Source organism: Anguilla rostrata, chromosome 3 (genome assembly GCF_018555375.3).
Source record: "Anguilla rostrata isolate EN2019 chromosome 3, ASM1855537v3, whole genome shotgun sequence".
In the NCBI taxonomy this organism is placed as follows: domain Eukaryota; kingdom Metazoa; phylum Chordata; class Actinopteri; order Anguilliformes; family Anguillidae; genus Anguilla; species Anguilla rostrata.
In genome coordinates this window covers 41,706,679-41,728,161 of record NC_057935.1, presented here as the reverse complement: position 1 = coordinate 41,728,161, position 21,483 = coordinate 41,706,679, and the positions used below count along the sequence as shown (strand labels likewise).

Sequence of the window (21,483 nt, the reverse complement as noted above, 5' to 3'; positions counted from 1 at the left end):
CCGGGCATTCGCTGGAGTAATTTAAGTACCTTGCTTAAGGGTATGTGGCAGGCGCCCCCCCCCCCTCTTTGGCTACTTTGTAAATGTAAGTGTGCTCTAGCATTGGCTGGAGTCTCATTGCCTCCACGGCTGGTTTCAGGGCCCCGGCCCTGAGGGTCCGAGGCTAGCGTGAGCGCTGCTTACATTACTGCAGCCCTTTGGGAAGCTGCTGTAAACATTTCCTGGATGACACTGTAAGCGGCCTGCGCTGCTTTTTCAGTGGTTTCTCATATTGTTAGGAGAAGAGTGTGTGTGCGTATGCACGCCCGCACATTAGTGCGCACGCACATAAGTAGAGAAAGGAAAGCAGAGGACGTTGTTTCTTCTCCAGATTATCAGTGAATTTGTGATCGCCGGGCTAATGGTGGTGCTTGCCTGCACAGTGCATTGTGGGATGGGAGGAGAACGGTGCCAGCCTTAAAGCCTCCTGGACAGGGGCGAAGGTCAGAGTGGGGGGTGGAGGTGGGGGGTGGATTGGAGTTTCATAGTGGGTGGCGGTCCCTGTCTTTCTGTGGCTCTTTGTGTAGTTGCTTTTTTCTCATGGTGTGATGGTGACTCAGGGGGCTGTGGAGGATGTTGGAGGATGTTAATGCCCCGTCTCTGTCCTGTCTGTGCAGGGTGCCCACGGCCTGTGAGGGCTCCTGGGAGACGCAGAGAATGCTGGAGTTGCATGACGACAGAGCAGCAGCAGCCGCAGCAGCAGCAGCAGCACATTTCGGAAAGAAAGAGCGCCCTAAGAAGGAGAGGGAGGAGGCCAAGGACGGCCGTCCCAGCAGCACCACCAGCAGCAGCAGCAGCAGCAGCAGCAGCGCCAGCGTCAGCGCCGTGCCCCGGAGCACTCGCGCCAAGGCTGCTCCCACTGCCACGCCCACTGCCACGCCCACGCCCAGCCCACACCAGCACTTGACTCCACCCTCTGCCTCCCTGGGATCTCCGTCAATGCATTCCAGCAATCCCAAAGTGAGGAACTCCCCATCGGCAAACACTCAGAGGTGAGCTGGTGGGCTCGGGGTCGGGAGTCAAAGGTCAATAAGGGGTCATCCCCGTTCACTCGCTTCTTCTTAAGGCCAGCTGGAATGATGTTTGAGGGCCAAACAACATAAAGGCACACGCTCACATCTGCTCGTTATAATACACGGTAAAAGGAAGAGGATTTGACAGGAAGTGGATCCCACACGGTACTTTACTGCTCCTTAATAATGGCCCAGCTGGTGTGGTGATAGTTCTGAGATATTTAATTTGGGGAGACAGGGCCATCTTGTCCCTGCATGTTAATGCCTCCATCTTGTCGCAGTGTGTTAATTTGTTTTTCAATAAAGTGCTGATTTTTACTTTTTTTTTTTTTTTAAATGCACTGTACTTTGAAGGGCTGGGTTTTCCTCTGGTTGAAGTCAGAGGATAACCGTGTGACACAACCAGGCTAAATCACTTTGGTGGGGAATTGTAGTGCCACAAGAGTGTTGGTCAAAAATTCAAATATGGAGCTGTTTGGAACATCACAAAACTGTGGAGTATATCTAGGTGAAGCAAAGAAGCAAGCGTCCCCCTCTAGGTCGAGTTGGGTATGTGTGGCATAGAAGGTTCTAGCATGCGTACAGCTTTTAGGCTCTCAGGATGCAGTTGCGTTAGCCATGGCACGCTAGCTTGTGGATGAGCACCAGCACACACACACACACACACACGCACACACAAATCAGTGAAGAGACTAGCTAGATTTTCAGAACTGTTCATGAAGAAGTGACCTGGTTTAACCCTGCAGCGACTTGGCGAGGATGCTGGGAAGGAACCGGCTCCTTTTAAGGTGACCCGCTGTCCTGTTGCCTCTGCCAGGTCGGTGCTCACAGAATAGTGCTTTTGGAGCCGAAGGGTCTGCGTTGCAAAGGACCCGAAACACTGGCCTTCCCTCCCCTTGCAGGGTCTGTCCCAGGTTTAATCGCACAGTGGGGGTTTAGTCCTGAGATTGAGACCCTTTGAGAAATGGCCACTTTGTCCAGGTTTACTGCATATGGGACCAGAGTGGCGTTCATGCGAGTCTGAAGCTTGGATGCAGTGGCTGAGAAGTCACTCCCCTCTGTCGCTGATGAAAAGCTATGCGTACCTGCAGCTGCAGACCTCATCAGAAACGTTCCCCACCCACCCCAAATTCAGCTACTCCCACGTGGCACACTAAGCTCTGTCTGAATGGATTGGGTATGTAGGTTACAAAGATTATTTAATGTGTGTGTGTGTGTGTGCGTGTGTGTGTGTGCACGTGCGTGCGTGTGGGGAAAAGCCTGCTGTTAACCTGGCCTGTTTGCACAGGGCTTACACCTGGATTACGAATTAACTGCTGCTCTGTCAACAATGCAGTGATCGAAAAACAAGACCTTCCGCATTACTGTTCGGAGAGATGGGCATAATTAGTCATGTTTTTCAAAAATAAACGGTTAAAGGTAAATGGCAATGATATTTGTCTTTCTCTCTGCTTGTTGGTGATGCTCCACAGCATATTTCAGCCTGTAATGAGGGATGGATAACTGGGGTCTGCGAGTACATGTAGTAACACTGGAAACATTTTAAAGTTTACAGGCTGTTATTTCTGTTATCTCTGCACCGGTCACCACTGAGTCATTTGCCGTCTCACAATGATGTCACTTCCAGGAGAACATTCATACAGTCATTCTATGTATTGATTTTTTCAGACACATAAAAACTCTGGTTCTGTCCTCTGATTTTGCACTCACGATCTCTCTTTACTCCTGCCTTTGTCTCGTTTTGTAATCTACCTTCTCTCTCGCTCTCTCATTAAGCTGCATAGGAGACAGTGAAATAATTACTGGTGAAACAGGAAGTAATCTTCTCTTACAAATGGTATCTGGTCCTGCTCTCCCCTACAGCTAATTAGAGTGTTAGGAGCTTCCGCTGACCTGGTCATTGGATGTGTTATATGGAGAGAGTGTGTTTGCTCAGGGCGCTGGGACTATACCGACCCCCTACCATCCCCTCTGTTTTTCTGCTGAATCGTGGAGCAGGAGAGAGAGGCGCAGAAGGGCATGCAGTCCCCCATTACCGTGTTGTTCTGTCTTTCTGTGTTTGTCTGTCTATCTTTCTGTGTCTGTCTGTGTTTGTCTGTCTATGTGTGTCTGTCTGTGTGTGTTTGTGTCTGCGTGTGTGTCTGTGTCTGTGTTGATCGTCTTGTCTGTATGTTGTCTGTATGTATGTGTGTGTTCGTGTAGATGAGCATGGGACAGTGTTTCTGTATGTCCATAATCACGGGAACAAGCGGTGCTGCAGGTGTGACAGCAGCCCCAGCTGGAAAAAGGGACTGGTGCTTGGGGGTTGGATCACCACAGTCCAGCAGTCTAAATCCACAGCACTGTAGTTCTGCTTCCCCATCTTTTGCAATTCAAGCGCAAAATGGTAGACACTGCTTCAGAGAACAATCTCTCCCCTGGTCGAATTTGTCCGCTCCATAGTTCTTTGGTTCGGACTTCTGAAACCACCCCCCCCCCTCGCCAAAATAAAAACTGTGCAAGTTGATTCCCAGCACCCCTGCTGGAAAAAAATTCCCACGTGCCTCTGTTTGCCTGTAAGGAGAAAACTCAGCTAAAGTAGAGCCACACACAAGTATACGAAAGCAGCGTCTACCCTGTCCCAAAAACAGCAGCGTGTTCGCCAGTGTCAGGGTGTGGCTGTGAGCGTTCGATTGTGTTCATCCCCGTGCTTTACAGAGTTTGTGTTCACTGGGCGTTCACTGGACTAATTCGCAGTCCCAGACTTCAGACCCTTTTCTCTTCATAAGACCTGTTTTTACTTTTACGCGCGAAACAGCCGAAAAAAGAAGTGTTCTGCCAGCTGAATGAGCTGGAACAAACATACAGACTGGGTCCTTGGCTCTTTGAGGCCTAAATGAAATGAACACCGTTTCCTCACTGTCTGCTCGGATGGTCAAGCTGTCTGCTTCCGTTTCCTTAGGGAGGCAACCGGGAAAGAAATGCACTCCGATATGTGGGCATAGAAACCTCCTCATGTGTACAAAAAAAAGGAGCGGTCGATATTTCTCTTCGATTCTCATGTCAGTCTTTCTTTTCTTTCCTGACAGCAGTCCAAAATCCAAGCAGGAGGCGATGGTGCGGTCACCCCCTGTGATGTCTCCTTCCAGCGCCGCCCAAATGGACTCCAAACTGCCCAATCAGGGAAAGCAAGGGGGCACGGGCGGCCAATCGCAGCCGTCCCCGTGCGACCCCAAGACACTGAGCGGCAGCCACGCCCCGAAAGGGCCCCAGGGGACTGCGGGCGGCCTAGGACTTAAAAACGGACAGGGCCTGAATTCGGGCAACGGGGCCAAGGGCAAGGTGAAGAGGGAAAGGAGCACGTCTGTGGAATCTTTTGAGCAGCGGGACACGGGGACACCCGGGAACGAGGTGGAGCAGAAAGGTAAGGACAGTCAAAACGCCCCCCCCCCCCCCCCAAATACAAATACTGACCTGCCCCCATTCTGGTACCCTGCCCTCTAATAGCGCTCTGGCCTAATATCAGTTCCTTCAGTAACCTGCCATGTCAGTTCGCCCCACCGAAAAAACATTTCTGTGCTTGTTTGCTACTACAGTTATGGCAGTGTCACCACTTGATTCATTCATGATCACTGTGATTAGTGCAGACGTGAGCGTGATATAAAGACTGTGATCACACGGTGTTGCTCAGCCATATGGGAAAAAAAGCAACGTGCTTTGAGCCCGGCATCATCGTGCAGGAAGTGTGGTGTCGCCTTCCTGCAGCTGCCTGTCGGAGCTGCACGTGCCCTTGTGAGCACGGGCGCCGTGCTGCAGTTTTCTCACCGCCATCTTGCGTCAAAGTGCTTGACGTCCTCTTCGAGCTTGCCGTCCGTTTGCCGATGTCGCGCTGTCTCTTTGAGGATAGCGGAAAGCCGATTGGCCGCTGCGGCGCGCGCTCGTTTTGTGCGCTTCGCGGGACGCGCGGTTTGTTCAGCTCGGTCTGAAAGGAGTGTTTAAGCGCTCCTCCGCGCTGGGTTGGAGCGCCGCTGGGCTGTAGCCTGTGCATTCACGCTCGTGAATGAGTGCTGGGGACGGGGAGTTCTGTTTCCCAGGCTTTTCTGCCGTTTTGATTTTGCCTTATGTTTCTCCTCATTGGGCTGGATCCAGAATGGAGGAATCTGATTTAAAGACGCGCTCCTGAGAACCATGCAATTCAATAGCAATAAAGGAGGAGAAGATTCACAGTGCAGATGTGGCCAGGTAGTTTTGCAGTGTGCTTGTGCTTTTGGCACCTCGTCCCACAGAAAGGTTTGTGTCCCCACCGCCAAGAAATGTGGCCAATCAGTGTAACCGCGGGGCTGGGGGTGGGGGTGTCTTTCAGGGGCCCTCGTCTCGTGAGTGGATAGCCCGATGCCTACGTTTCAGTAGGAGGTGGCTGGAAATGCGGAGCCATCTTCCGCTTTTTTCACAACGTAACAGGCCGCCATTATTTTGCGAGCTGAAGAACAGTTGGTGAAATCCCCTCCTGCTAGTTCTTGCCCTTAGTGCGGAGCTGGCTGGGGATTTGGGAGGACTCTGCAGGAGATTGGCTGCATATGGTAGGGAGAGCGACGGAAAGAGATTTCTCCGTCCCGTAACTACTTTGCCTGCAGGTCGTTTCGTCGAGTTAGCGGCCCCCTTTCTTCCCTTCCTGTCCCAGTAAAGTGCTTTCCTGGTACATCCTTTTTTTTTTTTTTTTTTTTTTTTTTTTTTGGATGTTTTCTTTGGCCCTGCAGTAAAGAGGCTTGTGGAGCCTCAAGAGTTAGGGATACGCTCTCCTCTTTGAGTTCAGTCTCGCTGCCTCATTCTGAAACACATTACCTCAGCACCTTCTGAAAAACGCACGTTACTTTACTACTTTATTGCGGACTGAAAAATGCATGTTGCTTTTAGGGATGGCGATTTTCAGTTATGTCACAGATCGAGTAATTACATAATGTGTTCGATTCCAAATCAATTCCTAGCATGCGGAAGCATCTGTTTTTAGAACATAACTTGGCCAGGCAGCACCACTCCTGTATAAAATGCATACAAACATGACAACGCACATCAGTACCAAAGTTTTTTCACCATAATACAATTCTGTGTATCATGTCTGACACTGACTGTGCTTATAGACACAATAGGCTAAGCTTTAAGAATTTATTTTCTACTCTCAATTGTAAGACGCCCACAAAACTTCTGCACGACGGTTTGGCTGAATACTCAATTCTGATTGGCTGGGATGTGCACATTATTTTTTCTATATATGCCTGGCTTTGAAGTAGTTCCTGCAAAAGTTCAATCACCATTCTAAATGAATGCGGAACAGTCTGACTAGATAAATAAGAGCAAGCCAACAGTTTCAATATCATACTGGCAGCAGTGTCAGCTTGATGTGCATGAATGATTAAGTATTGAGAGCAGCTAGTGTAGTTAAAGCCTGACTACGTTTATAGTTTAGCCACCGTTTTGAATACAATTCAGTAGTTGGCTAGCTAGCTATCCGTGATAACAAATGTACTGTGAGACCATCTCGACTTAAAACCAAACAGAATTTTAATATTAGGTAACCCGGTTGTGGAACTAGAAAGACGCGTTCATTGCTGAGTGTTATAAGATATGGGTTTTTGCTGGAATAACCTAAGTAGCATTTCCATTTTGAAAAGCGTGTTTTTATTACAATTGACGGAGGTAGTAAATTCGCCTCAGGCAATTTCCCTCAGCACTGGGTATTCAAACTGCATAATGCTCAGCCCTTTGTACATTACCGCACTTGTAAAATGGCTCACCAACAAAAAGCGTAATTGCAATCCAAACATGTGTTTCAAAATACATGCATACAATATCCTTTATTCTGTTCATATTAGATTAAGAAACACGCTGTATGTTAGTGAGTTTCTTCTTTTTTTACATACTGAATGGTAAATTAATAAATGGAGCCAAGTACCAGCACGTAGTTGTACTCGCATAGCCTTTTTAAGAAAATAGAAAAGATAGCAGGCACGTATCCAACGAGCCATCAATCATTACTTGTACCCATCCCTAGTTGCTTTAGTGCTGTTTGTGAGGTGTGCATGTTACAGCACTGTCTGTGGAACGTATGTTGTTTCTACAAGGCTGTTTCTGAAAAATGCATATTGCTTCCTCAGAAGTGTTTGGAAAAACATGATTCACAGACCCCACTGAAGTGGTGAAGTCGATCAATGTCTGAAGAATCTAATCTCCAGAGAGGCTTCACAAGCCTCCTTTCACTTTCGCTGCTGGTTCAGCACTGTCTGAAACGCATGTTTCGTTGCCTCAGTGCTGTCTGTGAAATGCATGTTGTGTGACATGTCACTCGGGAGGGCTGTATGACCGCATGCGCGCATTTCAGCTACGTCTGGACCGGAACGCTGAAATGACATTCACACCCTGCATGTATCGCCGTGGAAACGTCTCTCGGTGCTGGCTGGACCAGAGGCAGTGGAGTCAGCGATGGAGCTGGGTCAGAGAGAGGCTGGGGAGGGGCTGTGTCTTTAGCTGGGTCTTCCTCCTCAGTTGGACCCCTTCTGGTGAATTCTGGTACTGCAGGCATTGAGGGCGAAGCGATGGAAACCACATTGATCTGCCTGCTAACCGTGCTAATGTTAGCGGTGTCTGATGGTCTGGGCCTCAGATTCCTGTAGTGGAAAATGCTTCCATGTGCTTATATACCCAACTCATGGTTCTGTTCTGTCTGGATTTTGTATTTGTGTGTGTGTCACTGTGTGTGGGTTATTTTTTTCCTACCTGATGCAACTCCATCCTTACACCTTGTAACAACAGGCAAGTGCTGTGGCATTGCGTGGGCAGAGCCAGAGCAGTGTGTGTGTTGGCACGCAGGCTAGAAGTGTTCTCTCCTCATGTGTTTGTGTGCGCGTGTGTGCGTGTGTGCATGTTTGTGTGTGTGAGTATGTGCTGTGTGTGTGCACGCGTATGTACTGTGTGTGTGTGTGCGCATGTTTGTGTGCGTGTGTATGTGCTGTGTGTGCGTGTGTGCATATATGTGTGTGCGTGCATCCCTTGTGCCTGTATGCTCATTCATTGAGCATATCTGTCTGCTGGGGAAGAGGCGGGCAGACAGGCGGGGAAACTCTTGACTGTGAGCTGAGCGGGTGGGCAGATCTGGAGCAGCTCTTTTAATTATCAGGAGAATGCTTAATTGGTAGGTGGTGTGTGGTTAACCAGACAGCCCCTGGGGGATGGGATGGGGGTTTATGTTCCTGTCATTGGGGTTGTAGTGATGAGCAGCGAATGGATGTGCATCAAAGAGCCCGTTTGGTACTCGGCAATGCCACCCTGATCTGTAGTCATAACCCCCCCCCCAAAATCAAATTCACTCTAAAATGGCCACCCTTTTGTGAGGGTCTCACCTCAAAACCTGGTTTATCTTTTGCCACCTGTAATGAACGATATTGCAGGCAGTCATGCAGTGGCTCTTGAAAACACTAGAGCATGGTGCATGTTTACATACATGCATAGTAGCTATCTATAAATGTGTCACTGTAACCATTGACAATACAGACTATTAACATTGGTAACTTGTAACATAGAAAACCAGCTGTTTTCCATGTTGGATTGTCTCATTTTCAGCACAGTCTAGCTTAGAATCAATTGGTGGATTTACATTGTTGTTATTATTATTATTATGATTAATAATCATAATAATCATAATTATTATAACTATAATCACCAACTAGTCTGTTGACTTGTTAGCCAAACAGGATGTTCATTCAAGATGGCGGCTAACATTACTTAAAAGTCTTTGTACTTATAAGAACTGTTTAAATTGGCAGCAGATTCTGACTTGCGTTCGGTTAAGAGAATCCTTGCTGGCAGTGCGGTCTTGGGCATATACACAAGCACCTCATGACCACACTAATAAGTTTCTCCACAAATAGTTTGTCGGCGTCCATTGTAACAGTTAGCTAATGTGCTAACTAGCGCCTTACAAGTTGACAGCTTGAGCCAAAGGCTTCCCTGTGTGAGACAAAGGTTGCCCTAACAACGGAAGCAGCGACAGGGTCAAAGTTCAATATATTTTATGGGTAGCACTTTACCATAAGGTCACATGAATTGGCATTAACTAATGTAGTTGTTAACTGACTAGTGAATTTGTATAGCTTTGTTAATTTATTTGTACATCATTAATTCATGTTGACAACTACCTTAGTTAATGCCAATTCATATAATACAGTTCATGCATTTGTTAATTAACTAATAGGTTTATCCTATGTTTTGCAAAATGTATAAATAATCATGTAACGAATACATCAGTTAATGAATTTAACTACTAACTAAATTTCATGCTTAATGTATTTTTATATCATATGTGTTTACAATTACATTAGCTAATGCCAATTCATGTGACCATCAGTTTTTGTCCACATGACATCCTCAGCAACCACAGGGTGACAGTCGCGCAAAGTTTAAGCCAAATGTTGCTGCACCCAGTTACGTCCATATCACACATTGTCAGTCGCAGCCACACTGTGTCGCTGGACTATAAACTGGCCTTGCATCATGATTCATAATGGATGCCAGCATCTCATGGATCAGTGTAAGACATGCAGCCACTTAGTACAGTATAAATATTTAATCATTTTAACGACCATAATCTTGGATCTGTGCCTCAGACTCAGAGCTTTTTGTACTCTGAAGGCAGGGATAAAAGAGAAAGCACCGGAGATTGTGCGGTCCCTGAAAAACGGTTGTCTCGTCTGGGAAGCTGATGTAGAAGTACGGGCCGGGGAACAGGACTAATGCTGCTTAGCACTGCGTGCTAGTTTTCAGCACTGCATGCGTACATGTGAGCCAGTCAGTAGGTGAGAGGCTCAACGAGAGGTGACTGTAGTTATTAAATTGCTTCAGCCTACTTTTTTGGCTGGACCGCAACAGCAGGCCAGCCCTATAAACGCGAATGTCTGTGACTGAGTGACTGAGTGAGTGATGAAGTTACACCATTGGTCGGCCGGATGAAGTGTGTTGGGTCCAGCCATATGCTAGGTTTTGACCTGGTCTTGTTATGGTGTCTTTTGAGTTTCTGCATCTCTCAGAAGGTTTCCACTCTCCTTGTATTCGCCATCCGTTCACCGGGATGTTTTGATTTGACTGTGACCACGCCTCCCTGTGTTACCGAGGCTGTTGTGCCTGTGCCCAGGGCGACCGGTAGATACTGACGCAAGTATGCTTAAGCTCAGTTGTGCCCAAATCTGGGATTTGACACGTTCCCCCCCCCCCCCTCCCCCCGGGCGACTGTCTCCCTCATTCAGAAGCGGGCAGCCGTGCCAAGCGGATGTGCGTCGCCGAGCGACGGCAGCCTTACAGCGGGACGGACTGGTGCTCCGGGGGCGAGAGCGAGGAGGACGACCCGCGCTTCTTCAGTGAGTTCCGTCTGCCAGCGCGCTCTGCTCTCCTCGGCTAATCTCGCCTAAAATGAAGGGTGGCGCACTGCTGTTCAGTCCATTACCACCCTATCTGCATCCAGCGGCATCAGAGTAGTGACGATAGCGTGCGCGTGGATGATAAATCTGAGGAAACGGTTAAGGCCTGTGATTTATGAACTTTTATGCTAAAGTATTTATTTTTCTCTATTATATATCAAAGAGCAGTGTGGTGCTTCCAGTATCAGTGCACAAGTGAAAGTGCAAATGAATGTCACACTCCTGCAAATCGAGTGTTTATGCGAGGAAATTAGATTCATGATGGGGACTGGGCTTTGTGTGCCCCAGTGTAGGGGACTGAGCTGTGTGCACCCCGGTACTTTGTGTAGTGAGCGTTTTCCTCTCTCTCAGACTGTAACTCCAGTGACGTGAAGCCCCAGGACTCCAGCTCCCTCCCTCCCCCTGGCGCCGGGCTCAGCCGATCATCCACGCCTTCCCACAATGCCGCAGGGGGCCAGAACGCCGTCTCCGAGCCGGCCAGCAGCCAGAAGCCTCCCTCGAAAGTTGTTTACGTCTTCACCACAGAGATGGCCAACAAGTAAGGAGGAATGACAGGCCTCTGTGTGTCAGCAAAACTGCCCTGTCTCTCTCTGACTGTTTGTCTGTCTGTCTGTCTGTCTGTATGTCTGCCTGTTTGTCTGTCTGTATGTCTGCATGTCTGTCTATCTGCCTGTTTGTCTGTATGTCTGCCTGTTTGTCTGTCTGCCTTTCTGACTGTCTGTCTGTCATGTGGCTTGTGTTTGGGTTCTTTGAGTTCATTTGTACGTCTGTGCATTTTGCATGTGCTTATTGTAGGTCTACAGATGTTAGCATTTGCAGATCACTCGTATAGCCACCAGAACATTCCGATGACACAGCTCGGAGGACGTGTTTATTGAGCGCACGTTGTAGCTTTCATTCAGATGGCAGGCCGTTGTAGATCACGTTCCTTGCGAAAGCCCCCAGCCTGAGGAACGCGACGCTTCCAGCCTGTGTAGAACTGCTGCCCATCGGGTCTCAGCCCATTGGTCGTGCCACCCGCAGCCCCGCCCCCTCGTATGCGTGCCGTCCCTGAACAAAGTGAATGAGGAGAACCAACGTGTTGGAGTGCAGTGGGGCAGTGACAGAGACGGCTGCCTGTGAGTGAGGGGGAAGGGGGGGGGGAGGCATCTGACCCCTCTTACACAAGAACCCCCCGAACCTGAGGGACAGGACGCCATGTGCCCGCCTGCCCACCCGTCTGCCCACACCCACCCCGCCTGTTGTGCCTAGGGGGCGACGCGTCTGAAGTTACGGCCTCTCTGCCCGATGCAGTTGAGCTCCTCCACTCCCGTACCGATGCCTCCCTCCAGCTTCCTGCCGGTCTTGTGATTGGTTGACCCCGAAAGAGTTTTGCTCTCGTTGGTTGGCAGCAGAGCCTTGTTTGAGTCTAGTCTTGACAAAATGGAAAAACAGGAACACATTCATTGGGTTTACGCAGTGATTTGCCTTCATTTGCTCATTGTAAATCCGCACAATGAAGAACGTTTCCCTAAAAAGAGTTAATTCACCTGTGGGTCAGTAAGGAGACACCCTTTCTGTTGTGTTCTGTTGACCTGCGAACACTCCCTAGTGATTACCTGCTTAACAGCTCCTGCACTGATAGGCAGACAGACTGAGTCTCCCCACCTGCAAAATATTCCAGCTCCACTGTTGTCACCTCACAGGAAGGGTGTCATTTTGTATGAAGATTATGTATTCAAACGCGCGAGCTTGTAAAGTCTTGTGCCGCTCGGCTATAACGTGCTGCAGCAGACGAAGACGCGCACGAACCGCGGTGGGAATCCAGCTCGTCGTCCTCGTTACGGCGAAATTCCGGCTCGGTCTTTTTCTGCCGTTTGAGGAAGAGAGTGCTCTGCGTGAGAAGTGACAAATAAAAGTCACTGTGCTTGGACCGCTCAGCCACAGCGGGCCCTCAGGGTCTCCTGCAGAATTGGGGGGAGGCGGCCTGATTGCGATATTTACTGAGCCAGTGAGCATTATGACTAAACACGGAGTGGGAGGGAGCGAGAGGCTGCTCGTCGAACACAAATCCAAATCCGGGTTTAAAAAAAAAAAAAAACCTACTCGACCCTGCAGTTTAAATCTCTCGTCCTGTCAGCTGCATGGGGAAAGGCCCCTTTCAGCCGTCTCTCGCACACCCTGCGGAACGCTGCCCCATCCCTGACCCCTGAACTCTAACGGCGACGCTGTGTTTTTGCCATCGGTTGTCCTGTGTAAGCGAGGTCGCCGTGCGGTGCGCTCGTGTGAGCTTTGGGTTCAGTATCGTTGTCCCGCGCATGCGGTGCCACCTGTGTACCGCCTGTGGTTTCGGGCCAGAGACTACGGGACGGCAGTCCAATTAGCTTACAGCTAACCCACAACACTCCCACAGTTAGCATGGAAGGCACATATTACCGGCCCATTAGCAACAGTGGGGTGTTCAGCGAGGGACGCATGAGGTTTTTTTTTGTTTGTTTGTTTTTGTGTTTAACTGTGGGTCAACATCTTGCTGTGTGGGTTATTAAGTGCTGTTTGTTTACGGTTAAATGAGACTTTTCCCCTGTCCCGTTTCCTCTGTGGCCCACACTTCCTTCCTTCCCCTCCCACCCCCCCACTCACGTGCTCTTCTGTCTGCTCCCCCCCCCCCCCCCCCCCCCCCAGGGCTGCGGACGCGGTCATCACAGGCCACGCCGACACCATCATCGCCTACCACATGAAGAACATCTCCCACAGCAAGGCTGACAAGCCCCACCTCCCTGTGGTGAGGCCCGACCAGATGCATATGTGACACACACACCCGTAGATACAGTATGTACAGTACAAATGAAAACTGACACAGACCAATCCACAGGCAGAGAAGGACACACACTTAAACTGACAAATGAGACAGATGGACACGTGCGTACACGCGCGCACACACACACACACACACACACACACACACACACACATACGTGGGAACAGTGTGAACAATCTCACTTGCTCTCAGAATTATCCAGACTCTGCAGAACCGAGTGAAGAAAGGAACCGCGCGTCTGTTTATCTTTATTAAGCGATCGCTCGGTAACTCGGTGCACTAAGCCACCGCACCAGGAGTCTAATAGCCAAAGTGCTCCCCTGATGCAGCTTCTCTTAATGGAGCCCAAAATTAATGAGGACAATTAATACGCAGCACAATGGAGAACTCAAGGTGTCAGGAAGTGTTCTCCATACAGCAGCTGTTTGTCCCAGCCGCTAAATATTTAGCGTGTGCAGGTAATGCTGTGCTCGTTGATGGAAACGACCACCTTCTAAAAAAAAATTCTATCTCTGTCCCTCTCGCTTCTTTGCTCTCTCCTTCTTTCTCTCTTTTTCTTTCTCCCTCATTTTTCCCTTCTTTCTCTCCCGTGTATCTCTTTCCAACTTGCTTTTCTTCCTCTCCTGCTTTCTATCGCAGAACAATCAGGTGGGGTCCCTCCGGAGCGATCCGAAAGCCGGGCCCCCCCAGCAGCAGCAGCAGCAGCAGGCCCACCCCCCAGACCAGAACCACCAGGCCTCCAAAGCCGCGCCGACGCAGGGGCCCAAGCTGGGCGGCCTGCCCCAGGACGGGGCCTCGGCGGCGGGCGTCGACTCCAAGGGCAGCAGCCCCCGGAACACTGCCACGCCTCAGGACGGCGGCCCGCCCTCCGGCACCCCGGGCCCCCAGCAGCCCGCCTTCCCCTCCCTGGAGGCGCTCCCCAAGGGGGCGGACGCCAAGATGACGGCCCAGCACCACCAGCAGCTGGCCAACGAGATCATGTCCAGCATGGGGGACAACCCCGAGGGCCTGTCGCAGGAGCAGCTGGAGCACCGCGAGCGCTCCCTGCAGACGCTGCGCGACATCCAGCGCATGCTCTTCCCCGACGACAAGGACACGCCCCCGCCCCTGCCCCCCAACCCCGGCATGATGGAGGGCCCCAAGAAGCCCGACCAGGGGCCCCTGCAGGCCATGATGGCCCAGTCTCAGAGCCTGGGCAAGCCCAGCCCCGGGCCCCGGCCCGACGGGCCCCCCTTCGGCCCCCCCGGCCACAGGGACATGCCCTTCTCCCCGGACGAGCTGGGGCCCCCACCCCCCGGGCCGGGGGCGGAGCCTGGGGATCACATGACCCCGGAGCAGATGGCCTGGCTGAAGCTGCAGCAGGAGTTCTACGAGGAGAAGAAGCGGAAGCAGGAGCAGCTCCAGCACCGGCCCCTGTCCGACATGATGCTGCACCAGCACGGGCCCCGGGGCCTCATGCGCGGGCCCCCTCCTCCGTACCAAATGAACCCCGGCGAGGTGTGGGGCCCCGGGGGGCCTGAGCCCTTCCCCGAGCAGATGAACATGGGCCCCCGGGGCATGCACCCGCCCCACCACATGCAGAGGATGCCGGGGTTCCCCATGATGAACCCTGACATGGACCCCGGCCCCAACCCCATGTCCCGGCCGGGCCTGGCCTGGCCGGACGACATGCCCAAGATGGGGGATGGGCGGGGCTTTCCTCCGGGGCAGGGGGTGTTCGGGGGCCCCGGCGGGCGAGGGGAGAGGTTCCCCAATCCGCAGGCGGTGCAGGAAGCCATGTTTCAGCAGAGCATGGGGGACAAGCAGCCCATGGGTCTCCCTCCCGGCATGGTGATGGAGATGAGCAGGATGATGGGAAACCAAAGAGGCATGGACCCCCGTATGCCCGGGGGGGAGGGCCCCATGAGCCCCTCCCGCATGGAGTTTGTGAAGGGGATGGGGCGGGACATGGGGGAATTCGGCATGGGCCCCGGGAACATGAAGGACATGCACTTGAGCATGGGGCCCGGCCCGCCGATGATGGGAGGGAAGATGCGAGAGCCGCCCATGAACCTGAGCCCCGAGGAGATCATGAAGATGAGGCAGGGCGGAGGAGGAGGGGGTCCTCCGCCAGAGAACATGGGGCCCCCGCCCGAAAACATGGGGCCCCAGCAGAAGATGCTGCAGGGGCCCCCGTTCCCCGACCAGCCGCAGCCCGGGGACTTCAACATGGGGCCTAACAGGCAGTTCCCGGGGATGCCCCACGGGCCTCAGGGGCCCGGGAACATGAGGGGCCCCCGGGGCGAGCAGCCTTTCGGCCCCGATCAAAGAACTAACATGGGCGGCAACGGGCGGCTCAGCCACCTGCCGCCTCTACCTCCCAATCAGCAGCCCCCTCTGAATTCCGGAGGCCTGGGCCCGGGGCCCCAAGGGGGCCAGAGGGGCCTGGGGCGCAAGCCCTCGGACTTGAGCGTGCAGCCGGGTCCCGTCAGCTCGCCCAACGTCAACCCGCTCAAGTCGCCCACGCTGCGGCAGGTGCAGTCGCCCATGCTGGGCTCCCCCTCCGGGAACCTCAAGTCCCCCCAGACGCCGTCCCAGCTAGCCGGCATCCTCACCGGGCCCTCCGCCGCAGCCGCCGCCGCAGCCGCCGCCGCCGCCTCCATCAAGTCCCCGCCCATGATGGGGTCGGCTGGCGCCTCCCCTGTCCACCTCAAGTCCCCCTCTCTCCCCGCCCCCTCCCCCGGCTGGACCTCCTCCCCCAAGCCCCCCATGCAGAGCCCTGGGATTCCCCAGAACAGCAAGCCCCCCCTCAGCATGACCTCGCCCAACATGATGGGCGGCGTCGAGCAAGGTACGCAACCGCCACCGGCTCCTCCCTGCTATGCGCTAATCTCCATCACGGGATGCTATTGTAGTCAAATGCAAAATTATGTGAGAGAGAGAGAAGGCTCCTGATGTAGTTTCTTTCTGCAGGCTGTTTAAATTGGTTCAGTTCGAGGGGATCTGTGGAATCCTGGTGGCTTATCAATTAGAAGGCTAGCTAACTACTTCGCCACCTAATCTTAGCTGATGTCTTCCTGCAAGTAGCGATTTAACATTACAGTGGTTGTTCTAGAGAACTACAATTTATACTTGTGTCTGTTGTTTGACATGCAATGTAAGACAGCCAACTGTATCTTCCCCATGAATGTTTTCAGCTTTTCAGCAGTTCAGTTCACCTAAACAGAGAGATGAAAGCACACGGCTCTTTTAAATTGCATCTAAAATGTATGATTGAATAGCACTATCACATGCTAGTGGAGATATGCACACTTCTGTCACAGTGTTCCAGTTATTTGCTTTGCCTCACTGTATTAAGGACCGTTAAGCACTGGGAAAGCTCAGTCGTAGTTGTATTTGTTCCCCCACAGACATGCCTACCCAAACTGAGCAGTTTGCAGAAGTGGGTGCAGGAGTATGTGCTGTTGCATGCTAATGACTGCAGCTGATGCTGCAATGTAGCATTAGTTGATACTTTATCAACCACCAATGTTTTTCATGCCCCAAACAAAATTGCCATTAATTTAGCTGTGCATGATTGCAGGTTTTTGACTGCATAGGTTCACTGTCAATTAGGAATACTGAGTATGCGGTATATTCCAGCATGATAGCACATGGGTAAAATTGTTCATTTTCAGTCTTTATAAGTCAGATAGCACAACATTGTTCAGCAAAACCCAAGAGAAGCAACCATAATTTGACACAGTTTGGTGCCTGCAGCTGCAATGCTATCGGAGGGGACAAAAGTGATGTCATGGGGGGTTTAGCCACGGGATTGCATGTCATCACGGCGCTCCTGCCCATACGGGAAAAGGCTCAGTCTGTCTCCCATTTCAGTATTCCTAATTAGTCCGGAATCTCCTGCTCCTTTGCAGTGAGAGTCAACGGCCACTTTCTGCGCTCATGACTGATTTCGAGTTCCATGGCAGTGTAATGGCGCCTCCTGCTGATTGTCCAGTTGCCTTTTACAAGCATCACTTTAAGTATTTCTATATCTGATATTTGTATTGGGATGTATACATATTTTACTTCTAATGACGCATTGGGGCGTATCACAGATTTGAAAAGTTATCTTCATTTGCCGTTCAGGTGGGTTCATACTCGCAAAGAAAGCCATTTAACTAATGCTGCTATGAAACCTGAAACATAATAAACTCCCCTGCTTTGAGCACCAGTGTTTGTATAAATGTTATTTGTTTAGTTCAAATAATAATAGTTTATTATTTGATTTATGATAGTTCAGATTACTTTGGTGGCCCTCAACCTCCTTTTCTAATGTGTTGTCTATTGACGGCAGATGGAAAATGGTACCCACCTGGCTTTTTTGAGGGGGCTGACGCGTAAGTAGGTGGTAAGCTGGAACAGCCAACAAAAGGCTCAGACTTGCACGAGTGTATTGAGCTTCCCATGATTTCGCCCACATGCTTGTCTAATAGGAACAGGTGTCTGGTCAGATTTAGAACATGAGTGACATGTCTCTCTATCTCTCTCTCTCTCTTGGTCTGTCCCTCTCTCCCTCTCCATCCCCCAGGTGGGAACGGTCCCCCCTCAGCACCCCCCTCTAGTAACTCCTCTGGCCAGCCCGGTTCCATGAACCTGTCAGCGGGTCTCTCAACAGGCAGCCCCTACGCCCTGCCCCCTGAGCCCACGCTATCCCAGAATCCCCTCTCCATCATGATGTCCCGAATGTCGAAGTTCGCCATGCCAAGCTCGACGCCCCTCTACCACGACGCCATCAAGACTGTCGCCAGCTCTGACGACGACTCGCCGCCTGCCCGGTCTCCGAACCTACCTATGAATAACAATATGCCTGGTAGGATGGAGTGTGTGTGTGTGTGTGTGTGCACGTGCGCAAATGTACATGCTTTTGGTCCCCTGCAGTTCCTACATGGTTCACACAATATAGATGTTGCCCTCAAATTTAAGCTTACAGTCTGCACTTCAACCTCATATTATATATAGATACGGTGAGCGCCATAATGTCTGGTACAGAGCTGTATTTTCTTCCCCATTTTCTTTAGTTAACTCTGTACTCCATAATTTTGGACTTGTACTCAATTTATATGTGGTTAAAGTGAAGATTCTCAGCTGTTATTAAAGGGTGTTTTAATACATTTTGGCTTCATAATGTAGAAATAACAACACTTTTCATACATAGCCCATCATTTCAAAGCATCATGATGTTCGGGACTAAGCATACAAAGTGCGGTAATATATATATATATATATATGCGCGTGTGTGTGTAGATTGCAACTATATATATAAACTTGTCTCTCCTCTGCCCCCTGCAGGAATGGGAGTGAATCACCACCCGGGCCACCCCCGCATGATGGGCCCCAACTCTTCCGGTCACGCCCTGAGCCCCATGAGCATGAATATGGGTTCCCAGCCGCTCTCCCACGGCATGCCCAACCAGATGCCCTCGCCCAACCCCATGGGCCCGGGCATGCCCCCACACCCCGGGTCTATGGGACCGGGCATGCTGCCCCACGGCATGATGATGCCCCCGGTGTCCCAGGACCCCGGGATGCCCGGCTCCCAGATGATGCCTCAGGGCCGCATGGGCTTCCCCCAGCGGCAGCAGGGCTTCCCCCCGGGCCAGTCGCCCCCCCAGCAGGTCCCATTCCCCCACAACGGCCCCGGGCCCCAGGGGGGCTTCCCCCACGGAATGGGGTACCCCGGGGAGGGGGGCCCGATGGGCAGGCTGGGCGGCATGGCCCACGGCCCGGGCGGCGAGCCGGGCATGTGCAAGCCCAGCGGACCGGGCGGCCCCGAGGCCTTCGGCAACATGCCCGGCGTGTTCAACGACGCCGACCTGCACGAGGTCATCCGGCCCGGAGCCTCGGGCATCCCCGAGTTCGACCTGTCCCGCATCATCCCGTCCGAAAAGCCCAGCCAGACCCTGTCCTACTTCCCCCGGGGCGACACTGGCGGGGGAAAGCCCCCGGGGTTCCCCCAGATGCAAGGCATGATGGGGGAGGGGAGCCCCAGGATGGGCCTGCCGATGCCGGGCCCCGGGCACATGGGCCCCCAGGACATGCCCATGGGTAATCCGGGACAGCACGGCATGCGCCCGCCGGGCTTCATGCCCCAGGGCATGATGGGACCTCAGCACCGGATGCTGTCGCCGGGGCAGCCCGGCATGATGGGCGGGCCCGGGATGATGCAGGGCAAAGAGAGGGGCCCACTTTACAACCACCCGGGGCCCGTGGGCTCGCCCAACATGATGATGTCACTACACGGGATGGGCGGCCCCCAGCAGACTATGATGATGCCGCCGCAGATGAGGCCCCGTGGCATGGCCGCCGACGTGGCCATGGGCTTCAACCCCGGGCCCGCGAACCCAGGGAACCTAATGTTCTGAGCTGCTGAGAACTCGCAAACAAAGAACGCAAAAAACGACAAGCTCGAGTGTGAGAATCGAGAGAGGAGTACAATGACAAGACTTGTCCTTAACAAGCACGGGTGTAGCTGGGGACTACAGGAGAAGCGCTGTCGCTTACACCTGCTCTTAACGTGAGGAGTGGCGACCCCACATTCCCCTCCTGCTCACCCTCTGGCAGCAAAACCATGGCCCGTTTTTTGCGGATTTGGTAAACGCACCCCAAAGGGGATGTGTACAAAACCAGAATGAGTTCTTCACGGATCTTCTCATTTTTGGGGTCGGGTGGGCGAAGGGAGGAGGAGGAGCGGGGGTGGATTTGTTTGAGGAACTTCTGAATGTATGGAAATAAATCTACGTCATTAGCTCAGAACTGCTCCTAGAATTTTTGAAATCCATCACGTCTGGACTTCGGAAGCTACGTCGGGGAAAAAAAACAAGAACCGAAACGAACCGGAAATAGAGGTCTGTAGTTGTACTTTTTTTTACAAAAAAATGTAAAATAAAAAAAACGAAACAAAAAACGATTCATCAAGGAAAGGGTAAAATACACAAACCGAAAAAATTGCAGTGAACTCGCAAAAAGAGACTCCATTTTGTCACCAGGTTTGCAACGTTATTGCTGTCTGTTATCGTCTCATCTGAGCTGTTCCCTCCAGAGATAAAAATGCTCTTTGTATTTGTGTACTGTACTTGTATTGTAAAAGGGATTTTAGCAGTGACTTCTTTATGGGTTTTCCCATCTGTTTTGCATTAGGGGGTGGGAGGTGGTGGTACCCCCCCCAACACCCCCACCACACAGTACTGTTTACCACAGGTGGGCTTGGACAATTTTCTTTTTTTATTTGTAACTCCAGTGTATAACAAACCAAACTATGACCTCATTACAGATAATAGTATTATAAAAAGCACAAACATGGATTAACTATAAATAAAAAGGTGTCTCTCTTCTTTTTTTATTGTAGAGAAAAACACTATGGATAAAGTAGGAACAGTAATTATCTATATGCAGTGTGTCCTCTGGTTCTTCAGCCACGTTTTCCATGGGGGATGGGGGAGTCCTCAGTTCTCAAACTGGTGGTTTATGCTTGTTCCAGGTTCAGTCTTTTACCATTTTACCTGGTTTTGACGGTCTACAAACATGACTTCATTATTATTATTATTATTATTATTTTCACATTTTCTGTGTATAGTTACTCAAGATAATTCCAGGTGTTCAAGGCAGTGAGACAACACCTGGGCTTCTGGAGGTCAAAACCAGGATTTTGTTTAAAAAAAAATGAATAAATGAAATAAAAAAACTAAAAGAAACCAGAACTAAAACATAGAAAAGGGTTTGTTTCGTTATCTCCCTCCCCCTCCTGTGTAAACTCGTCATGTGTAACTCCATTGACTTTGGTACAGAACCACTTCCCAGCGCTGTGGTGTTGAAGACAAATAAAATATATTGTTTGGTATAAAGCGCTCTGCAGCTGTGTGTTTCTTACAGGTCCCGCACCCAAGAAATACAAGGAAGGTGCACACCTTTTGACTGCGTTCCAAAATCCCTGCCTACGTACTACCTTAACGCACATACAAATGTGGAAGTTTTGGTGTTGTATTAATTGCTTGTTCAGAACTCATCGTTAGTCTACTTTACTGTATGAAAGGTGCTCTGTAAAGTTTAAGGCTCAGGCAACAGCGGGGCCAGCCCTACAAACGTGAATGTCTGTGACTGACTGAGTGACTCTGAGTGAGGAAGTTACACCATTGGTCGGCCAGATCACGTGTGTTAGGTCCAGCCATATACT

The 21,483-nt window shown here is 51.2% G+C and overlaps 1 protein-coding gene across 4 annotated transcripts in view; it reads left to right on the top strand.

The window, feature by feature from the left end:
- The window catches only part of bcl9 (BCL9 transcription coactivator), a 122,096-nt gene extending 100,942 nt beyond the window's left edge, over positions 1-21,154 (top strand). For 3 of the 4 annotated variants that reach the window (XM_064327649.1, XM_064327648.1, XM_064327647.1), the window contains 8 exons: positions 657-1,031; positions 4,121-4,455; positions 10,325-10,435; positions 10,847-11,033; positions 13,157-13,256; positions 13,932-16,122; positions 17,842-18,123; positions 18,603-21,154. In XM_064327649.1, coding sequence (XP_064183719.1) covers positions 697-1,031; positions 4,121-4,455; positions 10,325-10,435; positions 10,847-11,033; positions 13,157-13,256; positions 13,932-16,122; positions 17,842-18,123; positions 18,603-19,675 — 4,614 coding nt within the window. In that variant the 5' untranslated portion in view covers positions 657-696 and the 3' untranslated portion in view covers positions 19,676-21,154. The remainder of the gene's footprint in view (positions 1-656; positions 1,032-4,120; positions 4,456-10,324; positions 10,436-10,846; positions 11,034-13,156; positions 13,257-13,931; positions 16,123-17,841; positions 18,124-18,602) is intronic. The other variant, XM_064327650.1, reaches the window with a different exon arrangement.
- Positions 21,155-21,483: the final 329 nt, after the last annotated feature.